The sequence below is a fragment of the Alosa alosa genome, chromosome 19 (genome assembly GCF_017589495.1).
Source record: "Alosa alosa isolate M-15738 ecotype Scorff River chromosome 19, AALO_Geno_1.1, whole genome shotgun sequence".
NCBI lineage: Eukaryota > Metazoa > Chordata > Actinopteri > Clupeiformes > Clupeidae > Alosa > Alosa alosa.
In genome coordinates this window covers 6,312,191-6,339,690 of record NC_063207.1, presented here as the reverse complement: position 1 = coordinate 6,339,690, position 27,500 = coordinate 6,312,191, and the positions used below count along the sequence as shown (strand labels likewise).

General features: G+C 42.8%; 2 protein-coding genes across 3 annotated transcripts in view; both read left to right on the top strand.

The window, feature by feature from the left end:
* The window catches only part of lin52 (lin-52 DREAM MuvB core complex component), a 27,256-nt gene extending 19,400 nt beyond the window's left edge, over positions 1-7,856 (top strand). Inside the window, exon 6 of the mRNA XM_048228739.1 lies at positions 7,571-7,856. Coding sequence (XP_048084696.1) covers positions 7,571-7,626 — 56 coding nt within the window. The 3' untranslated portion in view covers positions 7,627-7,856. The remainder of the gene's footprint in view (positions 1-7,570) is intronic.
* An 11,633-nt stretch (positions 7,857-19,489) lies between these two features.
* vsx2 (visual system homeobox 2) lies at positions 19,490-27,076 on the top strand. Of its 2 annotated transcripts, none has more exons than XM_048227994.1 (5): positions 19,490-19,976; positions 20,477-20,561; positions 22,026-22,149; positions 24,730-24,910; positions 25,689-27,076. In XM_048227994.1, the coding sequence occupies exons 1-5, from the start codon at positions 19,520-19,522 to the stop codon at positions 26,027-26,029; spliced, it is 1,188 nt and encodes a 395-aa protein (XP_048083951.1). In that variant the 5' UTR covers positions 19,490-19,519; the 3' UTR covers positions 26,030-27,076. The 2 variants fall into 2 exon arrangements, with proteins under 2 accessions (XP_048083951.1, XP_048083949.1); XM_048227992.1 differs by having other exon boundaries at positions 25,626-27,076.
* The last annotated feature ends 424 nt before the right edge of the window (positions 27,077-27,500 follow it).

Sequence of the window (27,500 nt, the reverse complement as noted above, 5' to 3'; positions counted from 1 at the left end):
AGAGACACACACTCACACACTGCCCAGCCTAGCCCTGAAACTGGGTTTGGAGAGGGGGCAGAGACAGGGGGAGGGAGAGTGAGAGAGGGAGGGAGAGAGAAAGGAAGTGGGAGGAGGAAAAACAGAGTGAGCGGGATGAGGAGAGAGAGAGAAGAGAGAGAGAGAGGGAGGGAGGGAAGAAAGAAAGGAAGTGGGAGGAGGAAAAACAGAGTGAGCGGGATGAGGAGAGAGAGAGAGAGAGAGAGAGAGAGAGAGAGAGAGAGAGAGAGAGGGAGGGAGAGAGAAAGGAAGTGGGAGGAGGAAAAACAGAGTGAGCGGGATGAGGAGAGAGAGAGAGAGAGAGAGAGAGAGAGAGAGAGAGAGAGAGAGAGAGAGAGAGTGGGAGGAGAGAGAGAGAGAGAGAGAGAGAGAGAGAGAGAGAGAGGAGGGAGAGAGGGAGGGAGGGAAGAAAGAAAGAAAAGACACAGTGAGAGAAAGAGATGGATGGTGAGAGTGAAAGGAAAGAATAGAGGGATGAAGAGAGGAAAGGGTGGATGAAGAGAAAAGAGAAAGTGTGGAGGTAAACACAACAAGGGGGAAAAATAGAAAAACTGAGTTTGGAAATGGAGAGAAAAGACTGAAGAGTGCAGCTTAACCCAGCAGTCAGACAGAGGACACAGGAGGGAGACAGATAGCTCCAGTAACTTGTCGCTGAATTGGCGCTACCAGCTCATGAACAAGGCAGCGCTTTACGGATAGTTGCTTGCTAACATGCTAACGTGAAGTAGGTGTCTGACCGATGTATCGCACATCACCTCAGATGTATATTGGATTTTCAAGAGTTTTTAGATTTAACAGTGCCCATTTCTTGCTAACTTTTACAAGTTATAAGTGCACAAATCCCGAACTTGTGACATTTATACAAAAATGTGCCTGTCTGAGTTAGCTCTGCCATTTTGGATAATTTTTTCAAGTTGAGTTTCAAGCAATGTAGGTTATACTGCTTTCAGTATAATAATATTGTCGTGTCATTCAGGATTTTCATAAAATAGCCTATTGCCTATTTTTGCTCCGCCTACTTGGCGCCGTAACAACCACTTGCCTCTTGTGAAAAAAAAAAAAAAAGAATGGCAGCTGGTCACTTTGTGTCTGTCTCCTGTCGCTAGCCTAACCAGGGGATAAGAAGGAGGGACAAAGTTTGTGTGCGTGTGTGTGTGTTTGTGTTGGTGTGTGTGTGTGTGTGTGTGTGTCTGTGCGTGTTGGTGTGTGTTAGTGTGTGTTGGTGTGTGTGTGTGTGTCATGTATGTGTGAGTATGTGTGATCAGCTGGGATTGGTGGCATGGCCCTTCAGGATGATCAGCTGCAGAATGAACCTGGGCCACATTTGGGCCAGTTCCGCCCCACAGGCACTGGTCTCATTCTGGCATCAGTTCATCCATTCAGAAGTGTGTTTACCTCTGGCGTCCTGCCCATAGACAGTAAAATAAAAGGACAGAGCCACCCCTTAGACTTGGATAGAGGCAAGTGAAGTGAAATTGAGCCCCTTTTCCTGTTGGTCGACTTCGGTTCTGCACATCCTGATTGAGAAACATGTGACACTAAGCAACGGACTGAAACACAGTTGGTCGCCTGGTAGCCGTGCTAAGAAAATTGACAACGTGCAGAGTGCTCCGAGTTCGGGTGCAGCCGTGGCCTACTGGTTAGCACTTCGGACCTGTAACCGGTGGGTTCCCTTGAGCAAGGCACCTAACCCCTCACTGCTCCCCGAGCGCCGCTGTTGATGCAGGCAGCTCACTGCGCCGGGATTAGTGTGTGCTTCAAAAGAGTATATATACTTATACTATATATACTTTGGTGGTTTGTTCTGACGTAGTGCCAACCAACCCAACAAAACATCACATAGTTCAGACTTATCTGAATCATAGTTTCTTATCCAGAGAAAACAGTGACTTTTCTCCTGTGCGACGCAAAGTCGCATGCCCATTACAACGTCATCTTAGCACTGTTGTCGAAAAAACGTTTATTACTCAGCCGTAAAAGTGAGTTACAAGTAGTGCTGGGCGGTATGACCAAAAATGTATATCACAGTATTTTTCAAAATTCTTATGGTTTCACGGTATAGGACAGTATTTTTTTTTCTATGCCTAATCAGATGTTCAGCATTTTCTACGAGTTGGGAGAGGAATTGCTGCAGTACATTGAGTAAGGATGGTCTATTTTACTGTCATGATGTAGAATAACTCCACACTGACTAGTGGTAATGCAGTTTTGCATGGCCCCAGAAAATGATGCTGTTTACAAAGAGCCAAGTCAAGTCAAGTCAAGTCAAGTTTATTTATATAGCACATTTCATACACAGAGGTCATTCAATGTGCTTTACATAAACAAAACCAAACAATAATAACAAATAAAACCATAGAAGGGCAATAAACACAAGGTAAAATCATTTAAAAATAAAGAATAATTAGTAAGCAAAAACAAAGGCAAAAGTAGTAAAAAAAGTAATAAAAGACAAAGTAGAATAATTATCAAGGCAGATTCAGAGTTTGTAACTCGCCACAGTTAGCAGAAAGCATCTGAGAACAGTTTGGTCTTAAATCTAGATTTAAAACTGGCTACAGTTGGGCCTTTTTTTTTAATGTCATCCTAAAGTTGGTTCCACAGCTGAGTCAAGATAGCAGCTAAAAAGCTGCTTCACCATGTTTAGTTCTAACTGTAGGTTTTACTAGCAGGTTTTTCACCTGGGACCTGAGAGGACGAGAAGGTGTGTACTGCTGAAGCATGTCTGACAAGTATTTAGGTCCTGCTCCATTTACTGATTTATAAACAAGCAATAGTGCTTTAAAGTCAATTCTGTGACTTACTGGAAGCCAGTGCAAGGACTTAAGAATTGGAGTAATGTGGTCAGTTCTTTTAGTTTTTGTTCGAGTCCTAGCTGCTGCATTTTGTATCACCTGAAGCTGTTTAATAGTCTTTTTAGGAAGGCCTGTGAACAGTCCATTGCAGTAATCAACCCTGCTGGAGATAAATGCATGAATGAGTTTTTCTAAGTCATGTTTTGACATCAGCCAATATTTTTGAGGTGGTAAAAAGCTGATTTAGTTATCGCTTTCATGTGGCTGTTGAAATTTATATCACTGTCAATTAATACACCAAGATTTTTAACAGTATCCTTTGCCTTCAACCCTTTTGTGTCAAGGAGAGTGGCAACCCTAAGTCTTTTCCTCATTTTTTACCAAATATAATTACTTCAGTTTTTCTTTGTTCAGCTGAAGAAAATTTTGAGACATCCAGGTGTTGATTTGTTCTATACACTGACACATAGATTCAAGAGGACCATAGTCGTTTGGTGATAGAGCTAAGTAAATTTGTGTGTCATCTGCATAGCTATGATATGAAATCAAATTATTTTGAATGATTTGTCCAAGTGGGAGCATATAGAGGTTGAATAATAGTGGCCCCAAGATCGACCCTGGGGAACACCACAGGTCGAGGACGCTGGTGATGAGGTACAGTTTCGATGGCAACAAAGAAGCTCCTTTCTTGTAGATATGATTTTAGCCAGCTGATAACTATGCCTGTAAATCCAACCCAGTGTTCTAGTCTGTGTAGTAAAATATTGTGATCAACAGTGTCAAATGCTGCACTAAGGTCCAGTAGCACTAGGACTGATGTTTTACCTGAATCTGTGTTGAGGCTGCATGTCATTGGAAACTTTAATGAGAGCTGTTTCAGTGCTGTGATTTGCCCGAAAACCAGACTGAAAGTAATCAAAATACCCATTTGATGTTAGGAAGGTGGTTAATTGATTAAAGACTACTTTGATTCCACTCATGATTCTAATGAAGAATCTAATCAGAATGCAAAGACGATTGCAGTCAAAATACAGAACTTTTACTGTGCAAATTTCACAAACATTTTGTATAAAACCAATACAAAAAGTAGTGCAACTTGCAATAATTATACAATTATTTTTGAAAATTATACAATTTAAAATAAAACCTCTCTGCTAATATGCTTACTCTGTCAAATAGGCCTATCAGAAACATGCCTTGTTGTTATTGTGTGGTTTACAACTTGATGTGGATGTCTTGTTAGCCTGCCATGAGCTTCGGTTCGGTTCGCTAGGCAAAACATTAACAAAAAAGTTCGTTTTGGTTCACTGATGACAGTCAGGATCATTTCTAACTAGCCGGCTAGTATTGCTCAGTGCATGTCTATAACATGCTTTACTTGCTACCTGGATAATTTCAGCGAATATTCTTAACCCAGTGTGAACCGGTATACCGCCCAGCACTAGTTACAAGGTTATGACGCCAGTCACACAATGTTGTATTTCTCCGAAAATAAAAAAAGGTTCAATATAAAGGCTTAAAACGCTTCAGATGTAACGTTATTCGATGTTAAAGTGACGGCAAAAAGAATGGGGGTAAATGGAATGCTAACTCTTAAGTGGTCAGCTTCTAGCCTCAAAGCCGCCCATAGGGGGTACACTCTCTGAACGTTCGCTACACCCTTGTTCCTACCTGTAAGTGCAGCTCTTGATCGCATACTAACTAGTGCTCTGGTCACTGCCCCTTGGCAACAGCAGAGGAAAACACTCTTCCTGCTGCTGTAATTACAGGTTAACCTCACTCATCCACTTCCTCCTCACAGTCTCTCTCAATCACTCTCTCTCTCTCTTCCTCTCTCTCTCCCTCCCTCTCTCTCTCTCTCTCCATCACTCTCTCAGTCTTGCCCTGATTCTCTCTCTCTTTCTCTCGCTCACACACACACTCCCTCATGTTATTTCTCTATGTCAGGGTGTGTGTGTGTGTGTGTGTGCGCGCATGTGTGGAGCCAGGCCTAGGCTGAGGTGATTATTTTTGTTGGGTGTTATTCGAAGAGACAGCGGCGAGCAAAATTAATCAATCGGAATCCAATTAGCATCATGTTTAACCCACTGACGGACAGCTCAAGGTGAGGAGAGGGGAGGAGAGGAGTGGAGCGAGGGATAGAAAGAGGCCTGGTGGAGGAGGAGAGGAGCGAGAGAGGGAGAGGGGGCAGGAGAGGAGTAGAGAAGAGGAGATATTATCATTCCACACGTCACACAGGGCGGCTCATCGAAATTACAATCCATCGGGCTTTTTCATTAGCCGATGCCAGACCAAACCAGTAACACTTTCAACACACACACTCTCACTCTCACTCACACACATATACACAAACACACACGCACACACACACACACAAACCACTAATACTTTTATAATACACACACAGAACTAATACTCTCATCAGACGTTCGCACACACACGTACACACACGCAGACACACACACAGACACACACACAAACCACTAACACTTTTACAATACACGCACAGAACTTACACTCTCATCAGACATGCGTGTGCACACAAACACACAAACACATACACACACACACAAATATAACTCAAATATCCTTCGCCACTTACACACATATACACACATACACAAACACGCACGCACGCACACAAACCACTACCACTTTTACAATACACACACAGAACTAACACTCTCATCAGACATGCGCACACACACACACACACACACACACACACACACACACACACATACCCATATAACTCAAATATCTTCACCATATACACACACATACACACACGCACGCAGGTATGCATGCGCGCGCACACACACACACACATACACACACACACACACACACACACACACATACACAGACCTCAAGCACTCTGATCACACACACAGAGAGACTTAAGAAGATGCACACACATATTCATTTGAGACCCAGACACAGGTGAAAGTGGTTCAGTACGATCCCACCAAAAGATTCAGTGGCGGTGTGCGGAGAGGAGAGTCAAAACCAGGGCTGTCAACTCTCACACATTGACCCATTTCAATCCCTCACGCCACACAGGCCTTTTCTCATGCTAACTTGTCGTCTACACTTCCTCAAAACCCAATTTTGGCACATTGGGTTTTGAAAATTGAAGAAGCATAACGTTCAAGATCTGCCGCAATGGAGATTATAAAGAGAATCATCTCTATGTAACATGATGTTCTGACACTGACATTGTAAACATTCTCTAAGAAGAGTGAAAAGCAGTTTGCAGTAAAACTAGCCACAACGTCATCTATCGCAGGAAAAAAATAGCGAGCAGCCTAATTAAATGCTTGGCAGGCCGGATTAAAGTGCTTGGCGGGCCAGATCCGGCCCGCGGCCCGTAGTTTGCCCAACCTTGTGTTAGGCTGTATCTACGAGCGCATCTCACTCTGTCTCAAAACATATGCGCAACTGTATTTACAGTGTCTTATTTATCAACCAATAACCGAACCTTCTATACGATGTGTTGGTAAGCCATTTTCATTTGCATAGAGAAACATCAGTGACCGACTGAAACAAACTCATTTTATTTCGAAAGGTAACATAAGGCCATGCAATAACAAAGAGATGCGAGTTAAGAGACTTTATGCTTTAGGAAATGCATACAGTATAATGGCTATATCTTTCAAGAACATGACCAAATGTGATGACATGATAAGGCAATGGCAAATAATATGCCTACAATGATGTATGAAAATACTCATGCCTTCACATGCACACACACACACACACACAAGTAACACACACACAGCCAACAACACTCTGTTCGATCACAGCATTTTTAGTAGACAGACAAGTCAAACACATACACAAACACTTTAAAAGTAAGTAAAAGTAAGTAACCAATAATGTATACTTATGACAACATGAATCCTTGAGCTTGTACATAGCAAACACATGACATTTGTCATTTTCTCCTCTCTCAGTAAAACCTAGGAAGTCTACCCTTGTCTAGTACGCACCCAGTGATTGCTATTCAGAAAATACTGCACAAGATGTGCGGTAGCAAGTTGAGGTTTAATGCCTCATATTTAGTTGTTGATTTCATGTAGATGCCGCCACACACACACACACACACACACTTGCACACACTTGTACTCAGAGGAGCTCGGGGAGTGTGAGTGTGTGATGTGTTATTACTGAAGACAAAGGCTGATGTGTGCCCAGCTTTAGTGGCAGCAGCTCCTGTGATGAGTCTATTAAAGACACACAAACACTCTCTACTCCTCCACACAATCTACTCTCATACACACATCCCCAAACATGCACAAGTAGAAACACACTCCACTCATCTCACACACACACTCCACTTACACACACGCATTGCTGATGCTGGCACGCATCACACACACACACACACACACACACACACACACACACACACACACACACACACACACACACACACACACATCCAGAGGAGATATATAGACCCTTCTCCAACGTCTGTGTTGTGTATTGTCTAAATCAGCATCCAAAAGACATAACTTATTACGATATCTGCACACTGTGTGGTTTTGACTGCTTTTAAACTTTCTAATTACTTCACTTGGGTGATGCTGTTGTAATTGTAAAGGAAAGAGCACACCTGTTGTGTATATGTATAAATGTGATTGAAAAGTTGTGTGTTCAGCTTTAATATGCTATTTTGACTTTAAATGATAGTTTTCTCTTCATTTTGGATGTCTCTCTTTCTTTCTTCACAGCCAGAGAAATGACGAGAGGCAAATTCCTGAACATTCTGGAAAGGCCCAAAAAATGACGACTGCAGACGAGAGGGATCATTTGTAATGGAGGACGACGCTGGACACTGGCCAGCAGGCACTATTGACTAATGACCTTGTAGGCATTACCTTAACCTAACCTGCTTCACACCTCACCAAAGCACACTGATGCGCGCGACACACACACACACACACACACACACACACACACACACACACACACACACACACACACACACACACACACACACTCACACACACACACACACACACACACACACACACACACACACATACTGTATACACACACACACATATATATACACACACACACACACACGGTCCAATCAGCCAACACCCTCTGCAGACGGTTTGTCTCCTTGTGGAATGTAGATGAGTGTGTAACTCTGTTGTACAAAAACCAACCAATCAGCTGGCAGTGGAACGTTTAAGTAGGTTTACAAAGCTGTAGAATCTGCCTTTTATGACATGCCTATATTCAGTATTTATTTTTGATTTTATTTTTACGCGGAATGATGACAAATTTACAAATTTCACATTTTCTGTAATTGTTAAATAAAGTGTTAAAAAAAAAAAACCTTTATCTCCTGAGCTTTGATTCTACCAAAGACAATGTATAATGTGCTTTTGCAAGTCATAGGGGATGCATCTACAAATATATATATATGTGTGCAAATCATTCTATATTCAAAATTCTACAACATGGAAATGAGAACAAACAAGTCACAGTGGTTGACTAGGATGAACACATTTGTAGCTCACTGAATATTTTGTGGATCATGGTGACATTTACAAATAACATCAAGACATTAACTCACAATCAGTCCGTCAATCAAGCAGTATTTGCACAGTGTACAGTATAGCAATACAAGGAAGCAAAGAAACGAAATATAAGAATATCGGTAAAACAAATACATGTAAAAATAAGACCACATAGCAAAATAAAAAGGCCTGACTGAATGGAGAAATCGTGAAAGCACAATAGTGTAAAAACAAAATGGTGAAGTTACCTATATAGTCAGCTATGTCATGCTGGGAAAGGCTTTCTTCCATTTTGTCTTCCAAGTAAAGAGGACAAAACTGCAGAGTGCCATGTCCTGAGTGACTAGTGGGAACGTCACATGTTTATCTGTCCTTCATACAAACTACATCATCAAACTTTATTTCAAGACGATACTAAAACTAGATCCCTGATAAAAGGACGTGTCAACAAGTGGCATAGTGTTTCTCTCAGTCTCACTAGCTCTCTGCAGGTTTCATTAGTTCTCCCTGGCTCTTCCTAACACTCACTACTGTCACTAGCTCTTCCCCAGTTGAACTTGTTTCGGCCCTCGCCGTCAGTCGGCCTAATTAGCCGTGGTGCTGCTGGGCCTGAACGGCGCTGACACTTAAGATGCACCAGGTCGGCCCGGGTTCCTCTCGGACAAGCGGAGCAGTGTTCCAGCGGGGGTCTTTGATGAGCCCGCCCGTGTCCCAAACGTTTAATTAGGGCAATAACTTCATGCCTGTGCCACTGCACCGTCTCCCGTGAGCCAGGGGCCTGTCGGCAACCATGACATGAACGCTTCCACGCCGGGGCCATGGCCATTTTTCCTATTTAATGAGTGTTGGAAGTTGAGAGGCCCCCCTACACAAAACATTGCATAAAAATAATATTGCTCATTGTCATCCCTGTTAACGAGGGTTGACATAATTACTAGGAGCATTTCTGTTCTAATTAGCACACTTCCAGGCCCATGGGAGCGGGCAGGATGGAGTGGACCAGGCGAAAAGGGGATCGGACAGGCATGGTGAGCAGGAAACAAAGAGCGCTCCGGACGGAGTAATCAGCCCAGACAATGGCCGGCCCTGTTCTCGGCTGGAGATGTCGTAGCGGCTTGGGCCGTGCTTGGCGAACGTTCGTTCGCTCGCTAACTCGCTCCGCTCCGCTCCGCTCCCTCCCTCCTGCCCCGAGAGAGCCGGGGGTTTGGGCCTGCAGCTCTGCTAATAAGCCCCTAATTGTCCTCCCATTCACACGGACCGGGGGAGGCCACTGCCACCGACCCTGCCATGTCACCGGACAGGGACACAGCCCCCTCTCCTGCCCCACTCTTGCCCCACCACACTGCCACGTACTTGGACTCCTGCTAGGACCCAGAAATGGGTATATTTTTTTCCCTCGGTGCTCACGGACTGCTGTGTGTTTTGGTGTGAACAACAACTTCCTGTGTCCATTATTGCCGGGTTGCAGTTTTGGAGGGGTAGAGGGTCTGGGGGTCTGGGGGGGGGTGGAGGGGTTGGGTTTGGGGGGTTTGGGGGGTTTGGGGGTGAAGTCATCAGAGGAGAAACGTTGGGGTTGGGCCCTGATTGGAGTGTTTGTCTGAAGTCTTTGCATGGGAAGTCAACTGTATCGCTCCTGCCAGCAACAACTTCATCAAACTCCACAGTGGGCTTGTGTTTTTATTCAGCCAGTGTGGTGTTTCTGGGAAGAAAAACTATTTACATTCCCATACACCGCCTTTAGCAATGCTTTTGCACTATGCCACTAAGTCAATCTGTTTTCAGTTACTTATTTGGCCTTTGGCATGAAGAGCTGGGGTAGTGGGGATATTTGTGCTGCTGCTTGGCTGATGGGCTGTTGAAGAGCGCCGTAATTTTAAGACTGTTTGGTCAGCCGCATGTTGCTAATCTCCACAGGTCGCACACTTGTGGATCGGGACCCCGGGGCTGGGAACTTGTTGCGTGCTCTCATGCAGACAGCAGGCTTGTGTGTGTGTGTGTGTGTGTGTGTGTGTGTGTGTGTGTGTGTGTGTGTGTGCAGCGGTCACGCTTGCGGCTAATGGCGTGCCTGACGACCCTGCCGCTCATCCATGCTGACACCGCCCAGTGAGCGCTGGCTGGTCAGCTGACTGAGCGCACAGCACGGGGCCTGGCCTGCACGTTACGCTGGAGACACCGGGGGCTGCCCATCACCCTCGACCCCCCCAGCACCCCCCCACTCCAGTGCACCCCGCACAGACAACTCTCTCAAGGAGGGGGTCAGCCCCCACTGAGGGGTCGTCTGTCCCCGCAGAGGAAGAGGAAAGAGAGGGAGAGAAGGAGCGAGTGAGAGGGAAAAAAAGCTAGCCCCGGCCGTCAACAACCCGTTGCCCTGACCTCGGCAGGCCTCACTGCCCTGACAAACGTCAATCCGATGTGCCCTCAGTCCCTTAATTAGCTGTCAATTAGCGCTAATTAATCAACTGCTCGCCTAATTAAGCAAAGGCGGCAGGCAGCCCCCAAACAGGGCATTGTGGAGGCGGCATGAGAACTGGAGCTAGCAAACTCACTTTGCGTCAGGGGACCATCCCTCCCGTGCGGCGGGGCTGGGGGAGCGGGGGGGTGTGTGTGTGTGTGTGAGTGAGAGGGGGTGCTCTGGTCCATGGTGAGCTGAGCGCTTGATTTTTTTTCTCCCGAGTCAGCAGTACATGAGTGCAGTGCCAAAGCTCCTCATGTCAACACACTCTCTCTTTCTCTCTCTCTATCTCTCTCTCTCTCTCCCTCTGTCCCTCTCTCCCTCTCTCTCTCTCTCTCTCCCTCTGTCCCTCTCTCTCTCTCCCTCTTTCTCTCTCTCTCTCTCTCTCACACACTCTCACACACACACACAACCCTCAACAGCCCCTCATCCTCAGCTCTTTCTCACTATATGAGAGGAACGAACGTACAGAACCTACAGCTGATCACTCACTGTCCACACATAATTCAGACTTACGAAAGTCCCTAATACTCATTAGTATGCATTAATTATTATTTAATCAATTATTTCTTTATTGTGCATATTATTTTTATGTTTATCTTATGTTGAATAAATCAGATTATCACCCTACACTGTTCACCACCCATGGAAAGTTTTTCTAACTTTTGGTTTGGTTATTTGTTTTATGTCAAATCAATCTGATATAATAGCAAACGTTTGACTAGAGCAGGGAGATAGACGACAATATCTAACTTTAACTACTTCTCTGTGCTGCCCCCCAAACTTCTATTACCTGTTTCAGACCAAACACCGGGGTCAGACCAGAGGAAGTTGACCTGTGTCCAACACTTCAGCTGCCTTAAATGCTTTGCTGTGCTGTAAATGTCTAGGCCAAGTATACTTGCGTATACAAGGAATTGCATTTATCCCATCCGTGAATTAGTGAACACACAAAGCACACAGTGAACACACAGTGGGGTGAAGCACACACTAACCCGGAGCAGTGAGCTGCCTTGCTACAGCGGCACTCGGGGAGCAGTGAGGGGTTAGGTGCCTTGCTCAAGGGCACTTTCAGCCGTTCCTACTGGTCGGGGATCAAACCAGCAACCCTTCGGTTCCAAGCCTGAAGCCCTAACCAGTAGGCCACGGCTGCCCCAGTGCTGACTGTGCTGTGCTTTTTTGTGTTGTGTAGTGCTAACTGTGTTGTGTTGTAACTGTGCTGTGCTGTTGTGTGTGCTGTGTTGTGTTGTGCTGACTGTGTTGTGTTGTGTTGTAGCTATGCTGTGCTGAGCTGTTGTGTTGTGTTGTGCTGACTGTGTTGTGTTGTGTTGTAGCTATGCTGTGCTGTGCTGAGCTGTTGTGTTGTGACTGTGTTGTGTTATGCTGTGCTGTGCTGGGGGGTATTCCAAGTATGTGGTTTAGTGACAAACCTGGGTAAGTTAACCTCCTAATAGAAGAGCTGTATGGCTTCATTCTCCTCACAAAACAATGCCATAGGGCTCTTGTTGTACAACCCCAAAACAGAAAAAGTTGGGGCGTTGTCTAAAATGTGAATAAAACCAGAATGTAATAATCTGCAAATCTCTTAAACTCATATTTAGTTGCAAAAAGGACACAGACAACATATCAAATGTTGAAAATGACAAATTTGACTATTTCATGGAAAATATATGTTAATTTTGAATTTGATACCAACATGTTTCAAAAAAAGTTGGGACGGGGGTAACAAAATGCTGGAAAAGTTGTAATGATTAAGAAAACAAAACGAAGAATGTTTCACAACTAATTAGGGTAACTGGCAACAGGATTGGGTATGAAAAAGAGCATCCTAGAGAGGCAGGGTCTATTAGAAGTAAAGATGTAGGGGTATTCATCACTCTGTTTAAACCTGTGTGCACAAATGATGAAACAATGTCATTTTAATGCTTCTTAATATGAAATTGTGACGTATTTAGGGAGTTCATCATCTACAAGACATAATATTATTAAAACATTCAGAGAATCCAGAGAAATCTTTGCAAACAGGGGAAATAGCGGGAAAAACTAATTGGATGGCCGTGGTCTTTTGGACCTCAGATGGCACTGCATCAACACCAGACCTGTTTCCAGACCTGTCATTGTATGGGCTCAGGAAAACCTCTGATAACCATTGTCTATGTGCCCAGTATGATACTCAATTCAAAAACTGCAGCCACAATTGTAACAGCTAAAATTGTATTGAGACATGATACAGAAAATACCACCCTCTTATCTGGGCCTGAACTTTTTTGCCAAGTTTGCCATTCTTTTTGGAAATCATGGACTCATCTGGGCTAAAGAGGAGAGGGCCTATCCAAGTATCCAACTTGTTTTAGTGCTCAGTTCGAAACCCAACATCTATGATGGTGTGGAGGAGCATTAATACCTACAGCATGGGCATCTTGCACATTTGGCAAGGCACAATCAATTCTGAATGATGTATACAGGTTTTGAGCAACATATACTGCCATCCAGGCAATGTCTTTTCCAGGGACGACCTTGCATATTTCAGGAAAACAATGCCAAAATGAATTCTGCACATATTTAAATAGTATTTCTCCATAGAGGAAGAGTCCAGGTGCTAAGATGGCCTGTCTGCAGTCCAGATTTGTCAAATTAGGTGCATAATGGAATGGAAAGCATGACTAAGAATACCCCATACTGTTGAGCAACTGAAATCCTATATCGGGAAGTAATGGGACATTTCATTATCAAAACTGTAGCAAATGGTCTCCACAGTCCCTAAACATTTACAGAATTGTGTTAAATGAAGAGGTGAAGCAGTACAGTGGTAAACATGCTCCCGTCCCAAATTTTTTTGAAACATGTTGCTGGCATCTAATTCAAAATTAACATATACTTTCCATGAAATAGTCCAAATTTTCATTTTCAACATTTGATATGTTGTCTATGTCCTTTTTGCTGCTAAATATGGGTTTACAAGACTTGTATATTATGACATTCTGTTTTTATTTGCATTTTCCACAACGTCCCAACTTTTTCTGTTTTGGGGTTGTAGAAGGTTTCCCACTAACTTACCCAGGTTTGTCACTAAAATACGTACTTGGAATGTGTTGGGACTGTGCTGCACCGACCCAGGCTTGCTGTCCTGCCACAGGTCCCCAGCTGCTCCTAAAGGCTCTGGCTGTTTTATTGAATAACCAGGCTCTCCGTTTCATTTAGCTTGCCGTCTCTGATTAGAACAGAGGAAATACTAAGTGCAGGCCAGGGACTCATTCATCACAGCAACACTGTGGCAAATGCAGATATATGGTTAAGTAAGCACGGGCGATCCTTCATTTAGATTGCCTGCTATGAAAGATCAGACTGGAGGTGTGTGTGTGTGTGTGTGTGTGTGTGTGTGTGTGTGTGTGTGTGTGTGTGCCGAGGCTGAGCCGGTGTGAATCCGCTTCCCCTAATGCAGCCCATCCCTGAGCTCATTACTTCTTGACCTTCCTCGACAGTGAAAGTTCTTCACGTAGCCATAAAGACAAATAGATGTCACAGCGCTCCAATCTCGGCCTGCTCATGCCTCTGCTTGGTATTCATCACTGCACACGGCCCTGGATGCAACTTCAGTGTGACTGTGTGTGTGTGTGTGTGTGTGTTTATATGTCTGATTGCATGTGTGTGTGCATTTCTTAGTGTGTGTGTGTGTGTGTGTGTGTGTTTGTGTGTGTGTGTGTGAGAGAATGTGTGCGTGCACGCACAGAGTAGTCAAATAGTATAAATCCAGATATGCAGCTGGATTCGTTGTGCACTATAGGAGCCTTCACTGTTTCTCTGCTGGTCAGCATTGGGCTGTGTTGTAAAGTGGGTCTTGTTTGCCTAATTTGCTATGTTGCCAATGAGCCATTGACATTGTACATGCAATCAATGGCAGAAGCAGATTCAATTGATCCTCCTGTTACTCGCACCTATCTCCCCATGTTCAATTAACCTACGTATTGAAATGAAGAGCTTTCTCTGCAAATAATGAGTTCTTGGCTTTTTATGGAGATATGCAGCTCTCCAGGACCAGCCAAAGATAAGTGCTGAAGCAGACATAGGAAGAAGAAAAAACCAACAGAAAAAAAAAAAAAAATGCCAAACAAATTTTGCAACAGCTGCTTGGCTTTTAATCTGTCGCCATCAGATCTTCAGCTCTTTGATAGGCCACCCAATCTACGCGAATGACTGAACTAAATCTTCCCTTAATCTAGAGCTCTTATTAGTTTGTCTCTCTCAGGCATGCAAATCAGGCTGCGGCAGGCCATTTTCATATGCAGATGGATTATGAAAGGCTGCACAGAGAGAGAGAGAGAGAGAGAGAGAGAGGGAGAGAAAGAGGGAAACAATAAACAACAAAAGCCCTACACAGCTTACTGCAGCAATGGTGGTGGACTGGGGAAGGGGCAGGGGGTGGAGGTATAGGGACTGGCATGTAATTGACAATGTCTTCAGACAAGGGCTCTGTATGAACAGATGAGTTTATCCTGACTGAGGCTACACACACACACACACACACACACACGCACATATGCACACACACATGCACACACACACATGCACACACACACACACACACACACGCACGCACATGCACACACACACACACACACATGCACACACACATGCGCACACACACACACACGCACGCACATGCACACACACATGCGCGCACACACACACGCACACACGCACATGCAGGCAGGCATTAGCATATCTTGATAGCATTGATTTCTTCATTACCCCTAATGAAATTTCCACTTAATGTCTTCTAATTAGTTTCAACTGGTGCTCAGGTAATTGCAGCAGCAATATTTTCGCTCCCCCTTAATCAGTGCACTCAAGTTTTCAAGTGTTTGATCTGAAATATGACTCTGTTGGGGAGATTAGAGATGCCTACTTTGTAAGTTTTGTCTTGACTGTTCCTTTTTAATTGGGCAGTGTTTTATGCCCTTGTTTGTGAGGGTGCTCTTTATTACATGGTCTCAGAGGAGCAGCAACACACACATTTCCCCATATTTGACACTGTGGTCATTTGGATTGTATTGGATGTTGATATGCCTCTCTGTTTGATTATTAAGATCACAAAGTAATTGTGTGATTTGAATTCAACAGATCTTCCTTTGAGTGTAGTGTATAACTGAGAACTGTTTCAAGTTGGGCTAATTCTTTATGTGATGAAATAAAAATATTGCTGAGGTGTAAACACAACTGTTTAGCAGGGATGTACTTTCAAAAACATAGTGGAACACATCAAATTGACTAAAACTATAACTGATAACAATAATACAATATTAATCTATTAATCTATTAATTTTATTTAATCAGTTGTGTAATTATAGATGCCTCTTGAATAATTGAATATATTTGTGTGTGTAACAAATCTGGTGCTATTTCTAATTAGGACTGTGGTGGTGTACTTATTTTATTATGTGTAATTAATTAAAGTTTCCATTTAAATTCATCTATTTCTTGATACCATTACAGACATGTTTTACCAGCTTCTCCCAGCTTCTATAAAAAAAAACTATCATGTATGTTATCAAAATGTTGATTATGATAAAGCACAGTACAAGTGACTTTGCACACACATTTGCTTTGAAATGAAGTCACTGAATTGGATGGCATGGTGTTTAACCTCCTGATTTCATATTATTACATTGTTTAGGCCAATTTGTCTAATTTGTTTGATATTCTCCTGGTATTCTGCTAGTTGAACTGAGCTGACCTCCAAGAACCCGTACCGCCTGTGCTGTGAGACTGGCCAGTGGAAGTGTCGGGGTGATGGAAGAATAGTTTGACATAAGGCCAATTGCACAGCTTTCCTGCTCTCTAAATCTGATCAGATGGCGCAGTTTAAACGGGATTACAGCGCAGTGTATCTCTCTTTATGCCTAATCAGGGCTCGACGTTTGGCTGTGCTGAATAAAGACTTTCACCAGGACCTCCTCGCAGCAGTCAACACCACCAAGGGTCTTTCTTAATTTGTTGTGTATGAGATGGCGTCGTGGATCATAACTATTAATTAGCTGTGAAACCATCATCAGGGCGCTGTCCAGGTCACGAGCATCAATTCTGGCGCGCCAGGCTGACGTCTGTAAAGCCACGCGTCCAGCGTCTTTGCCCGTGGTCTATGAATCATGGCGTTTATTTATGCATCAGCACATGGCTCTTTGATAAGATTGGTGTTATCTCTGTCTCCATCAACGGCTTGCTGCTCATTTCCATAAATTATCTCCCAGTAATTATCTGTCCAGATGTCCAAATTGTGCCACAAATTATCTCCAAACGAATCAAATCCCACCGTAATTTAGTAATAGCTGATTAGAACTCGTTATGCAAAACATCTAAATATACTGTATAATTAGGAGATATCAGGCCGTCTGTTCGAACAAGTGGCCACTCACAACTTCAGATCAACATCGAACCTTAGACGTGGAACGTTAGACAGACTGCTAATATGGCATTCGCTGTTTTTTATTCTACAATATCACCTGAAATAAGCACATTTAAATATAGGCCTAATATAATAAGCATTATTATTAATCATTAATTAGTTTGTAAACATAGCAGGAGATTTGTTGGTGGTGACCCAATACCAGAGAACCATAGGCTGACAATGTCAGATTATTTTAACTGGTATTTGGGATAGGCTAATCATATTCATTTGTCCTGCATGCAAGGTTTAGACCAACATCATAGTTTTCTCCTAATTCAAAAGTCCCAAAGTATCACATTTCCCTTTTCATCGTTTGTATCTATTTTTAATTATGAATCAACTGTATAATTAGACTTTTTAATAGATCTCCCTGAACATAATATAGCCTATCAATAATTAATTACTTCAACAGTTTTAGCCTTCAATTCACATGACACTGACCTGTCACCTATTTTTAAGCATTATTAATTCAATGTCAATTAAATATTCAAATCCAGCCAGGTCTTGTATATTGTGCCAAATTAAGCTGATTTGTCACAATAGAGGGCTTTACCAGGCGGATAAGACGAGTCAATGATGAGATTATAGGACCGCACTGTATCAAAACAGGGTGACGGAGAGAGATGCAGCATTTGAGGAGACACGAGTGAAATTGGAACTCCTTTCCAGCCCTTATCGATTTTCACCTTGCTCTTTTAAAACGTGTCAAAGTCCGGCACTCTCCACATTTTTCATTGACCCAAAAGGATCACGGGTGTTTGTTTCATGTCAATATTAAAAAATAGACATTAAAAATGAACATAATTAGAAGCACATTGCATGCATTTTCATAACTTGAATATACACACGCCATGAATTACTGCTGCGTGTGCATAGCATTATAACAATACGTGAGACAAAATAACCCACAGGGGTATTAAACCTATAAACTAAATTATACTAGGTTACTGAACAGAACCCCAGTTATCGCTCCAAGATCCACTCTTCATTGGCTTTTAAATTGACATGGAGTACATTTTGTACTATTTTATATAGATTACATTTGGTAACATAGCATGGCCCCAGGTTTTGCGACGAGATTGTATCCTTAGTACTTAATTCAGACCAAAATATCTAAATAGCCTGCGTATCTCCAGGGAGAGGTTCAAGCACCCACATTTTCTCCACAGACGACCACCTGACACACAGATACATAATTCTTTACACTGAATAAGCTGAGATCAAATGCCACAGACGGTGACGTTGAGCTTTTTTTCTTTTTGTTTCTTACAGTTACATTTCATCTATCCCGACCAAAGAACAAGGCGTGGTGTGCGCAACGCCATGCTGTTGTTTTCTGTTTCCTTTTTGGAGCGAGGCGCAGTTTAATCTTTTATGCGTGGCGTTTCGAGATTAGCCGTCTGAAGTGGACAGGCAGTGTCCAGCTGTCGGTTTAGGAGTACAGTGATGTCTCTAACTGGGACGGTCCTCATCTGCAGCATCTGGGGATGATCTTAAAGAACTGAAGCCACAAGGACCAAGATGCTTTAAAGCATACCCAATAATACAGCCAACATTTGGAGAGACATAGCTACATATTCCAGTGAAATTTCCCATTAGGGCACAAACTGTATAGCTGCGCCACAGAGGTATTTAATTGCGCGTGGAATGCCTTACCGAAAAATGATAGCCTACCACTAATTTTTTATATTTCCGTCGTCTTGTTACCTAGGCTAGCCTACATAATGACACAAATAGAAACTACGAAGGAAATTCCAAATTCTCAGCTGGAGAAATCTTTGTCACCCAAAACAGGCCTACTTTAATTTATTTGATGAATTTGCATTAGACAGATATCTGTTAAATACAATAACAATAACGTCGCGTTTCTGCTGCCCCTTTATATTTTTCCAGCAAATATCCGTTGGATATAAACGCGAGAAATCATCGGGCAGACCGGGGCATCAGGTGGATCTTCCTTTGATCTCTTCTCTGCCTTTTATCCCCAGGTTCCTGGTGTAGATAATCGGTCAAATTTAGGCTCGCTTCAGCCTCTCATCTTTAAAATAAATGCATTAATTCCTTGTGAATAATGCATGCGAGGGCGCTGCGTCTGTGATCCTCTGGAATTCCGTAATACATCCTCGCCGCTGATTGGCTCGCGAGTTTAGAGCCTTGTTGGGATGGACCTGTTGGATAAAAGGGCGATTTTCTACGGGGATCGAGGGTATTGCACTGTGGATTCTAGTGCACAAGGGAGCGACGCGTGTGTATGTGTGTGTGTGAGTTGAAGAAAGGGAATATCCTCCGAGGCGTCATGACGGGAAAGGAAGGGGCCGTGTTGACGGAAAGTTTAAACAAATCGAAAACAGCTTGCCCCGCAGAGATCGGAGGAAATAACGGCCTACAACAGTCCAAAATAATCGCAACACAGCCGCCCAGATGCACGGGATTCGGTATCCAGGAGATTCTTGGGCTAAATAAAGAGCCGTCGTCTAACCCGCGGAGCGCGCTGGAATCTCTGCCCACGGGGGCGCACCTGCTGGCCGCCAGGTCTATGCTGGGGCATGGGGTCGGGGTTGGGATGGGATTAATTGGCCCAGGAGGCATCCCCTCGTTTTACAGCCAACCGGCGTTTTTGGAGGTCCTGTCAGACGCACAGAACGTCCACCTGCAGCCTCTGAACCGGACTGTAGGGCAGCTGGACTGCAGCCAGTCCGCCAGCTCAGGTAAGCAGCCCAGGACGCGGACACACGGAGGCTAATTCGCAAACAACCAGCCAATATGATTCCACTGGGGCTCCTCGAAGCCTGTAGTTGATTAATTCCGTTGTGTTTTTTTTTTTATTTTTTTTTTTTTTGGGGGCGCTATGTTAATTCAGTGATGTGAATTCAGTGACAACTTTGCATAATTTTGTTTATCCGAGACTCTGAGGTGATGTTAAAAGCTGTTAGGCTGTTATATGAACAGTGTAGGATATATAGGCCACACTAACAGCGGTGCTGACATGACAGACCCTGTGCTGTACACTTTCACCAAATTTCCTTTATTATTATTATTATTATTATTATTATTATTATTGTTATTATTATCTTTTAATTTTGATGGAAAGTAGAAAATATACCAGTCCATTTTGTTTGTAGAATGAAACAACCATAATCTAGATGCCATTCTTTATTGTGTGGCTAAATACATATTGTGTATACATATATGTGTTGTGTTTTCACAGATTCGGAGGATGTCTCCTCCAGTGAAAAGAAGCTATCCAAGTCTTCCATGAGCCAGAGTAAGAAAAGGAAGAAGCGGCGACACCGGTAAATAACGGACTCTCTGAGAATCAGCAGATATTTTGAACTATTTTTATATGTTTTATTTATTAGCCTGAATAATGATATTGCAACATAGATTTACATTTCTATAATTAGCCTGCCTCTAAAATTTCTTTGTATAGGTTATTAATGTAGGCTATTTGTAGCTATTTCTGAAATGTTCATATGCTAAACTGTTGTTTTTCATGGCACAGTCTCATAATTCTTACACTTACTGTGATATATGTAGCCTAATAGCCTATTTATATTTTCATTATTTTATTTTTCTAACACTGCCCCGTTTTTCTTGGTATTATTTGGGTGTAGGCCTACAAGTTTAAAATTAGCCTTAGTTTCTTTGTATTTCATGATTAGTACAATATTTTGTAGAATAAAACAAAACCTAAAGGTGTCCGTAATTAGTAGGTATTTAGGCCTTGATGGAAATAATTAGCATGAACTACATTTCAGTTCCTCTGTATTTCATGGTGTTTACGTTTTAATAATTAGCCTCGACTAAGGTAGCCTAGGATATTGTTCACATACCGGATATGTAAGCTAATGGCTTTCCCTTTCTATGGTTGGCTCTCCTTTTTCTCGTTTTAATTTCAGTGTTTCTCTAAACCTGGAATTCGCTCCATTAAAAAAAAAAAAACATTGAAGATTAACAGTATCCCACCCCTTATCAGACTTAAACCAATTATATGCCATTGGCGATAATATGTAGGCTATTTAGAATCGTCCAACCCCAACAACAAAAAACAACAACAATAAGAAGAATAGGAATAATTTGTCATTAGCTAAAAAACATTTAGAACAGCATTTATAATAAACCTGTTATACAGCCCCAAACGAGACAGGCCAGGTATCAGGCTTTGCACAAAAATAAATCACTACAATTATTTAGGAAGAACATTGCAAAACGTTTTTTACAACCCATTTGGCATGCTTGGTCAGTTTTAAAAATAAGGGACTGTGGCACTGATGTAAGGTGGGAGGATTTGATGGTCAAGTTCACTGTTTTCGTAATCCTCTTGCTCGGTGCATTAAGCAGTTAAGTTGGATGTTATGCTTGACAAGGTAGCCTAGGGTATGGGCCTAGCTCTACTCTGAAGATTATTTAATTCGATCTAACTCGGAACGGCTTCATTTAACAGATTGTAGACCTGTTGAGATTGCTCAGAGCCCTTCTTAAAAGATGAAGGTGACACGTTTTAAATCAGATAGAAAATTCACAAACAATTCCCAGTTTGTGGGATGAGAAAATGCTGCAAAGCGTGTTATATAATCGCATTATCTTCACGAATGACATATTTGAGTGTTGCCTTTTCTGCATTCTGTATTGCGCCATAGCCGCAATTTCTGTATAATTAATTTCTATATAATGTGTAGGTTATCATTTTGATTTGTAATTTTGCAACAAAATACTTAAAACGTGCTAAATTTAGCAAGATATTTTATTATTTGCAGAACGATCTTTACATCTTACCAGCTGGAAGAGTTGGAGAAAGCCTTTAATGAAGCGCACTACCCAGACGTCTATGCGCGTGAGATGCTCGCCATGAAGACGGAGCTTCCAGAGGACAGAATCCAGGTGAGCTCATGCCGTAATTTCTGTATCTATTTCAAATTATAAATGTGTGAACGTGTCGCCGTAATGAGTTTTTCCCAGTAAAAGTAATTGAAATATATTTTACAAATATTCCCACTGATATTAACTGTTTAATATTAATTTGTTGCTAAATATAAAAAAAAGTATCAATACAATAGGTGTTTCTTTATGTGAATAATATAGGCCTGTATGAATTGTTTAAAAGATATTTGTCAAAGAAGATATTTTTGTAAAATAAAAGTTATTTTTTAAAAATCTTATTTTACCATTTGGTGATGCCCATGACTCCTCTGGTAGGCTATTTTTGAAATGTTCTCACGCACACCATGTGTTCTGTATATCTTGGTAGAGGGTATTGCCACAAAATGAAATCAAAGACACCACAGTTTTGTGATGTGAAACCAACCTAAATTGCTCCATCAGTCTCTTATGGTATAACACCTCTCTGCTGATCGAACGATGAATACAAATGGTCAGAGCATAGGAATTAAAAGTCCTTGCACACTCCTTTGGTGAGTTAGTGAGCTCCTTGATGCTGTCAGTTGAAGCTGCATCGATCAGTCTTTGGTGCCATGCGGGCGGCGCATTTCTCGCCAAATAGATCCGTCTCCCAGCGCTATCCCCGCCCGGCCAGATAATCTCTCATCAACTACAGTTGGATGTGAAACAATTTGGTCTGCGAGGGAGGTGCTAACGACCTAATCAAGCAATCAAGACTGAAGAAAATTACGATGTGACCCCAGCCATCCATCTGCCGGCGAGCCTTTTAATTTCATTCTCATTATGGGGCTACGTGGCGAATAAATAATACGGAATATAAATAAATAAGAGTGTTCCAATCCTAAGTAAAATTAACATCCAATTTTCTCATCGAGTATAATTAGTTAAATCAGACGAGCCTGTTACCTTCCTGGGGGAGGCACGGCATGAGATGCAGGGAGTTCAAACGAAATAACTACATTGAATTTATTAGCACGGGTCAATAGCAGTGCTCCCACGGGTACCGCTCGTTTAATTTCCCGTGATATTTGCCCGCCTGTCCACCATCGATTGGGCTTGAAATTAACTTATTTTTCAATCAGCCTCGGCATGCCCCTGGGGTCGACTCTCTCTGCTGCCTTCCCCGGCTTTCTTTTGAACGCCAAGGAACCAATTTCGCTTGAAAAAAAACTATAAGGGCTATCATCGGAACCATCAGAAAAAGATTTGAAAATGGTTTTGATAATTTCAGATTCAATGTCAGCCACCCGCTGGACTAGTGCCGTCTCTTTGTGCTTCCTCTTCGCCCCCTTTCCGATTCCCTGCCCTCCACTCCGACGCTAAGGAGAGGCCAACTGGTACTTAAGCACTTAAGCCTTCACCATGAAATCAATTTGAACCCTGCGCACTGACGGATAGCCCGGGGCTTCGGCCGGGGGAGGACCAGGCGTCAGTTTCCCGGCAGTGTGCAGGTTAAACATCTTGAAGTATCAACGACCATTCAACAGCCTCCCCGCCAGCAGGGACGGATGGCGCCTGACAGGACACCAAGATTATTAGCACATAGGCTTGCCAACCATCGGGAAATCGATGAAGCAGATCAAGAGAAATCAAATCACATCAAACCAAGACTGCTTTTATTTAGACATTGCACACGTCACTACACTTAAATCAGATTTTTGTTAGTATAGCATGAACTAATTTTCCATATGCTACATATCAGGATACATCTTGCTTATCCAACATTGTAACATTTAGCAATGATTACTTGTAAATATATAGGTCTACAGTATTTAAATATTTGTTTATATATAGATATAAATATATATTAAATATAGATGTTTATATTTGAAGTTTTTTGAAGTATTTAACCTAAAGTAAAATAATATTTTGAAAGACAAATATTTTATCAGTGATAATGGAGATATTGAAGATCTTGAAACAAGGTGCACCTGTTGATCAGAGGGACCAAAGTTAACCCAAACTACAAGTTTACTAATGTGGCCAAAGTGGCTTAAAGGCTACTCATCAGATTAATCAGTGAAATGTAGGCTATGTGTCACTTTTAAGCTTTTATTGGGCTTTATGAAGCTTTTTAGTATCACCATAAGGCTCCTGAGTGCTTTGAAGTTGGAGTGGTTTTAAAGCACTGAGTGGCATTAGGGCTGGGTAAAGAGATCCAGACCCCCTCAGTACAGAAGGTTTGGGATGAAAGGTTCTCAGACTCCCCAGAAGTGTAGAGATGATAAACAATTAATACAAATGTTTTCTAGGGGTCAAATGGTTCTATAAAATTGAAAAGCGGTATTTTCTAGAAAAGCTTAATGAAGCAAAACCTGCTAAAGAAATGTTTTGAAGCGCTTTCAATACACTTTCAAAGAGCAATATTTAAGGGTTACACTAATGTCGCAGTAATTGCACTGCACTCATGTTCATCAGTACTGGTCTAACTCGTGCCAATCCTTTGGGCCATCAGTACTAGTCCCACCTGTTTCTATCTTCGGATCCTGTAGTTCTGGTCTGACTTGTTTATGTTTGGGTCCTCAGTACTGGTCTGACTGGTGTCCATGTTTGGGTCCTCAGGTTTGGTTCCAAAACCGACGAGCCAAGTGGAGGAAGCGGGAGAAATGCTGGGGTCGCAGCAGCGTCATGGCGGAGTACGGTCTCTACGGTGCCATGGTGCGCCACTCCATCCCCCTACCCGAGTCCATCCTCAAGTCGGCCAAGGACGGCATCATGGACTCCTGTGCCCCCTGGCTGCTGGGTATGTGGATGACGCGCTAGTGTATTTGGCATACTCATTTCCCATGCCCATACTCCTATGTTGGCATCATACTCACCTTGCTCATCCCCATGCCCACACTCCTTTGTTGGCATCACACTCACTTTGCTCATCCCCATGCCTATAGTCTGATGTTGGCACAGCATAGGCTACTCATCCTGCTCATTCCCTATGCTCCATTCTATTGTGGTGACACAACATACTTATCTTCTCTTATACAGTTCTGCACTGCTTCTGAAAGACACCACTGCCGTCAGCTAGCGGTCCCTGTAAGGATTTGAATAGGAAAGAGAGCTAAGGTGTCTGGGAAAGGCTGTGTGGAGACATCCACTCATACATGATGAATAGGCTTAGAAATATCCCCATGGTAGACCATTACATTTGTGCCTGCTTTCTGAGATAATATAATCTGTAATAATCTGTATAATACACTTATCAAGCACACATATAGGTATAAAGCAAGGTTAGGATTTGTCTGGCCCATTTGTTGAATACTGCAGAGGCCATTCATGTCATATTTTTTGTTCATGTTCATATTCTTCAGTATTAGTTCTCAACAATCAATTTGTGTTTTCTGATTTGGGATTGTATTCCGTTAGTCACCCTCATTCACGTAATATTCAAATATATTAGCGTAAGTGCACCAAACGAGTGTAACAGCTGCATCTAAATTGACCCTGTGCTTTGCTGTTTTCAGTTCAAGAGGGCTTGCCAATCAACAGCCGCTTTTCTAAATCCGCCTACCCACAATTCTTTGCAGGGATGCACAAGAAGTCGATCGAGTCACAGACGGGGGGGAAGCCGGACGCGGTGGCGCAGCCGCCCTCAGCCAATCAGAAGCTGGGGGTGGAGTCGGAGACGGGCGACGCGGCGGACGAGCGGACGGGGAGGAGCGCGTCTCCCATCTCCAAGGAGGAGCTGAGGGAGAACAGCATCGCCGCGCTCAGGGCCAAAGCACAGGAGCACAGCGCCAAGGTGTTGGGGACCGTCCCCTGCGGCGACAGACTCGAACGCAAACAGGAGCCCAAGGCCGCGAGCGCCGCCTCGGAGGAGAAGGACGGCGAGCGGATAGACCCCCGTGCAGACCCCAAGAGCCCGTAGACACGCCGACACACTCGCCCTGAGCCGTTGCCTCTCCGGGACTCTGTTCTCTGTTGCACCCTGACACACCAGTGCTGCCATCTGATCTAAACTCGACTCTATTCACAGAGCTCATCCAGGTCTCTGTCTCTGTCCCTGTCAGTTCTCTCCTGTTGACCAGTGTCTGTGAAGAACAGGTTTATCCTGTCCATTCTCTGTCCATTCATTCATTCTTGTCAGGACTGGGCGTTTCTAAATTATATCACATTACAGCAACAGAATAGCCATGATCACACACTCACACATTGATACATAACAATGGAAGATAGCAATGATAATGCACACAACAGATGATGGGAAATCATAAGCTACTTCATAAGTATACATGCTGTTGTGGATTTAGGCTAATCTCTGCATAATGTTGGTGGCATATTGGTAATCATTGGCTCAAATTCTACATTATATTCTCTGGAATTACATGTCATATGGGCGTATATTTGATGCTCCTTAATCTTATGTGGTCCCTATAGGAGGACCAATTTGTCTCACAAATATGTCTCGTTTTAAAAGGGCAGTCTCCGATTCTACTGCAAGACTTTTTTAATTTTTGTTTCTTTAATCAAATTCAGATTGGTATTCACAGCCTTAGCTCCCCGCTAAGTGTATATGCTAGAAACAATCTGATTGTCATGCACAGTGATGACAGAGTCAATGGGAAACAAACAAACAAACATAGAGGTTTGGACTGAGCCATGAACAATTTCAGCCAATCAGCACCTTGCTTCAGGAGCATGGATGGGAGGGGCTATTGATTGGATTGGCTGTTGAACTCAAATATCAACAAAGAGAGCAGAAGGTGTTCTGTATTTTTTGTGAAGTATCTGTCACTTTCAAAGGCCCAGAATTGCTTTCACGCATTGTTTTTGGGGTGCAGCAGTAGTGTACATTTTGTAAATAATAATAGTCAGCTACAGTAATGTTGGAAAAATATTCTTTAATGTACTGTAGTCTTTAAAATATTTGTTCTTTGTTTCATAATCTGTACAATACAAAATATTAAAAACACAACCACAGTTGTTTACAGTCTGTTCCGTTGGATGTTTGTGGATGTTTTATAAACTGAGACATGTTGTGTAATTCTTCAGAACGAGTCCTTCGTGAATCTTTATAAGAGGAAATAGCCAAGAATCTCTTGACTTGCATGTAAAACAGTGGTCAAAATAGAAGTCCCCTTATAAACCACATAAAATAAAATGGTTTTCTTTCTACAAGGGACCTAAGGGCCTCAGAGAGCTTAGCAGTCAATAAAATTAGAGTGACAGCCTGTGGTACCTCATCAATTATATTTTTTGTTATTTAATCATATGGGCGATCACAAAAGCGATTTACAGACCTCAATTATTACAGGGCCAGTTAAGTGCCTTGCTCAAGAGGACACCATGGGCAACCGGGAATCGAAACCACAACTTTCTGGCTACTGCATGCTAGCCCG

What these genes read in the sequence shown, in the direction of transcription:
- vsx2 (XM_048227992.1), top strand. Translation starts at nt 19,520, where the DNA reads ATGTGTGTGTGTGAGTTGAAGAAAGGGAATATCCTCCGAGGCGTCATG. An exon ending in CAGCCAGTCCGCCAGCTCAG is followed by an intron (nt 19,977 to 20,476) that starts GTAAGCAGCCCA and finishes GTGTTTTCACAG; the next exon opens with ATTCGGAGGATGTCTCCTCC. An exon ending in AGGAAGAAGCGGCGACACCG is followed by an intron (nt 20,562 to 22,025) that starts GTAAATAACGGA and finishes TATTATTTGCAG; the next exon opens with AACGATCTTTACATCTTACC.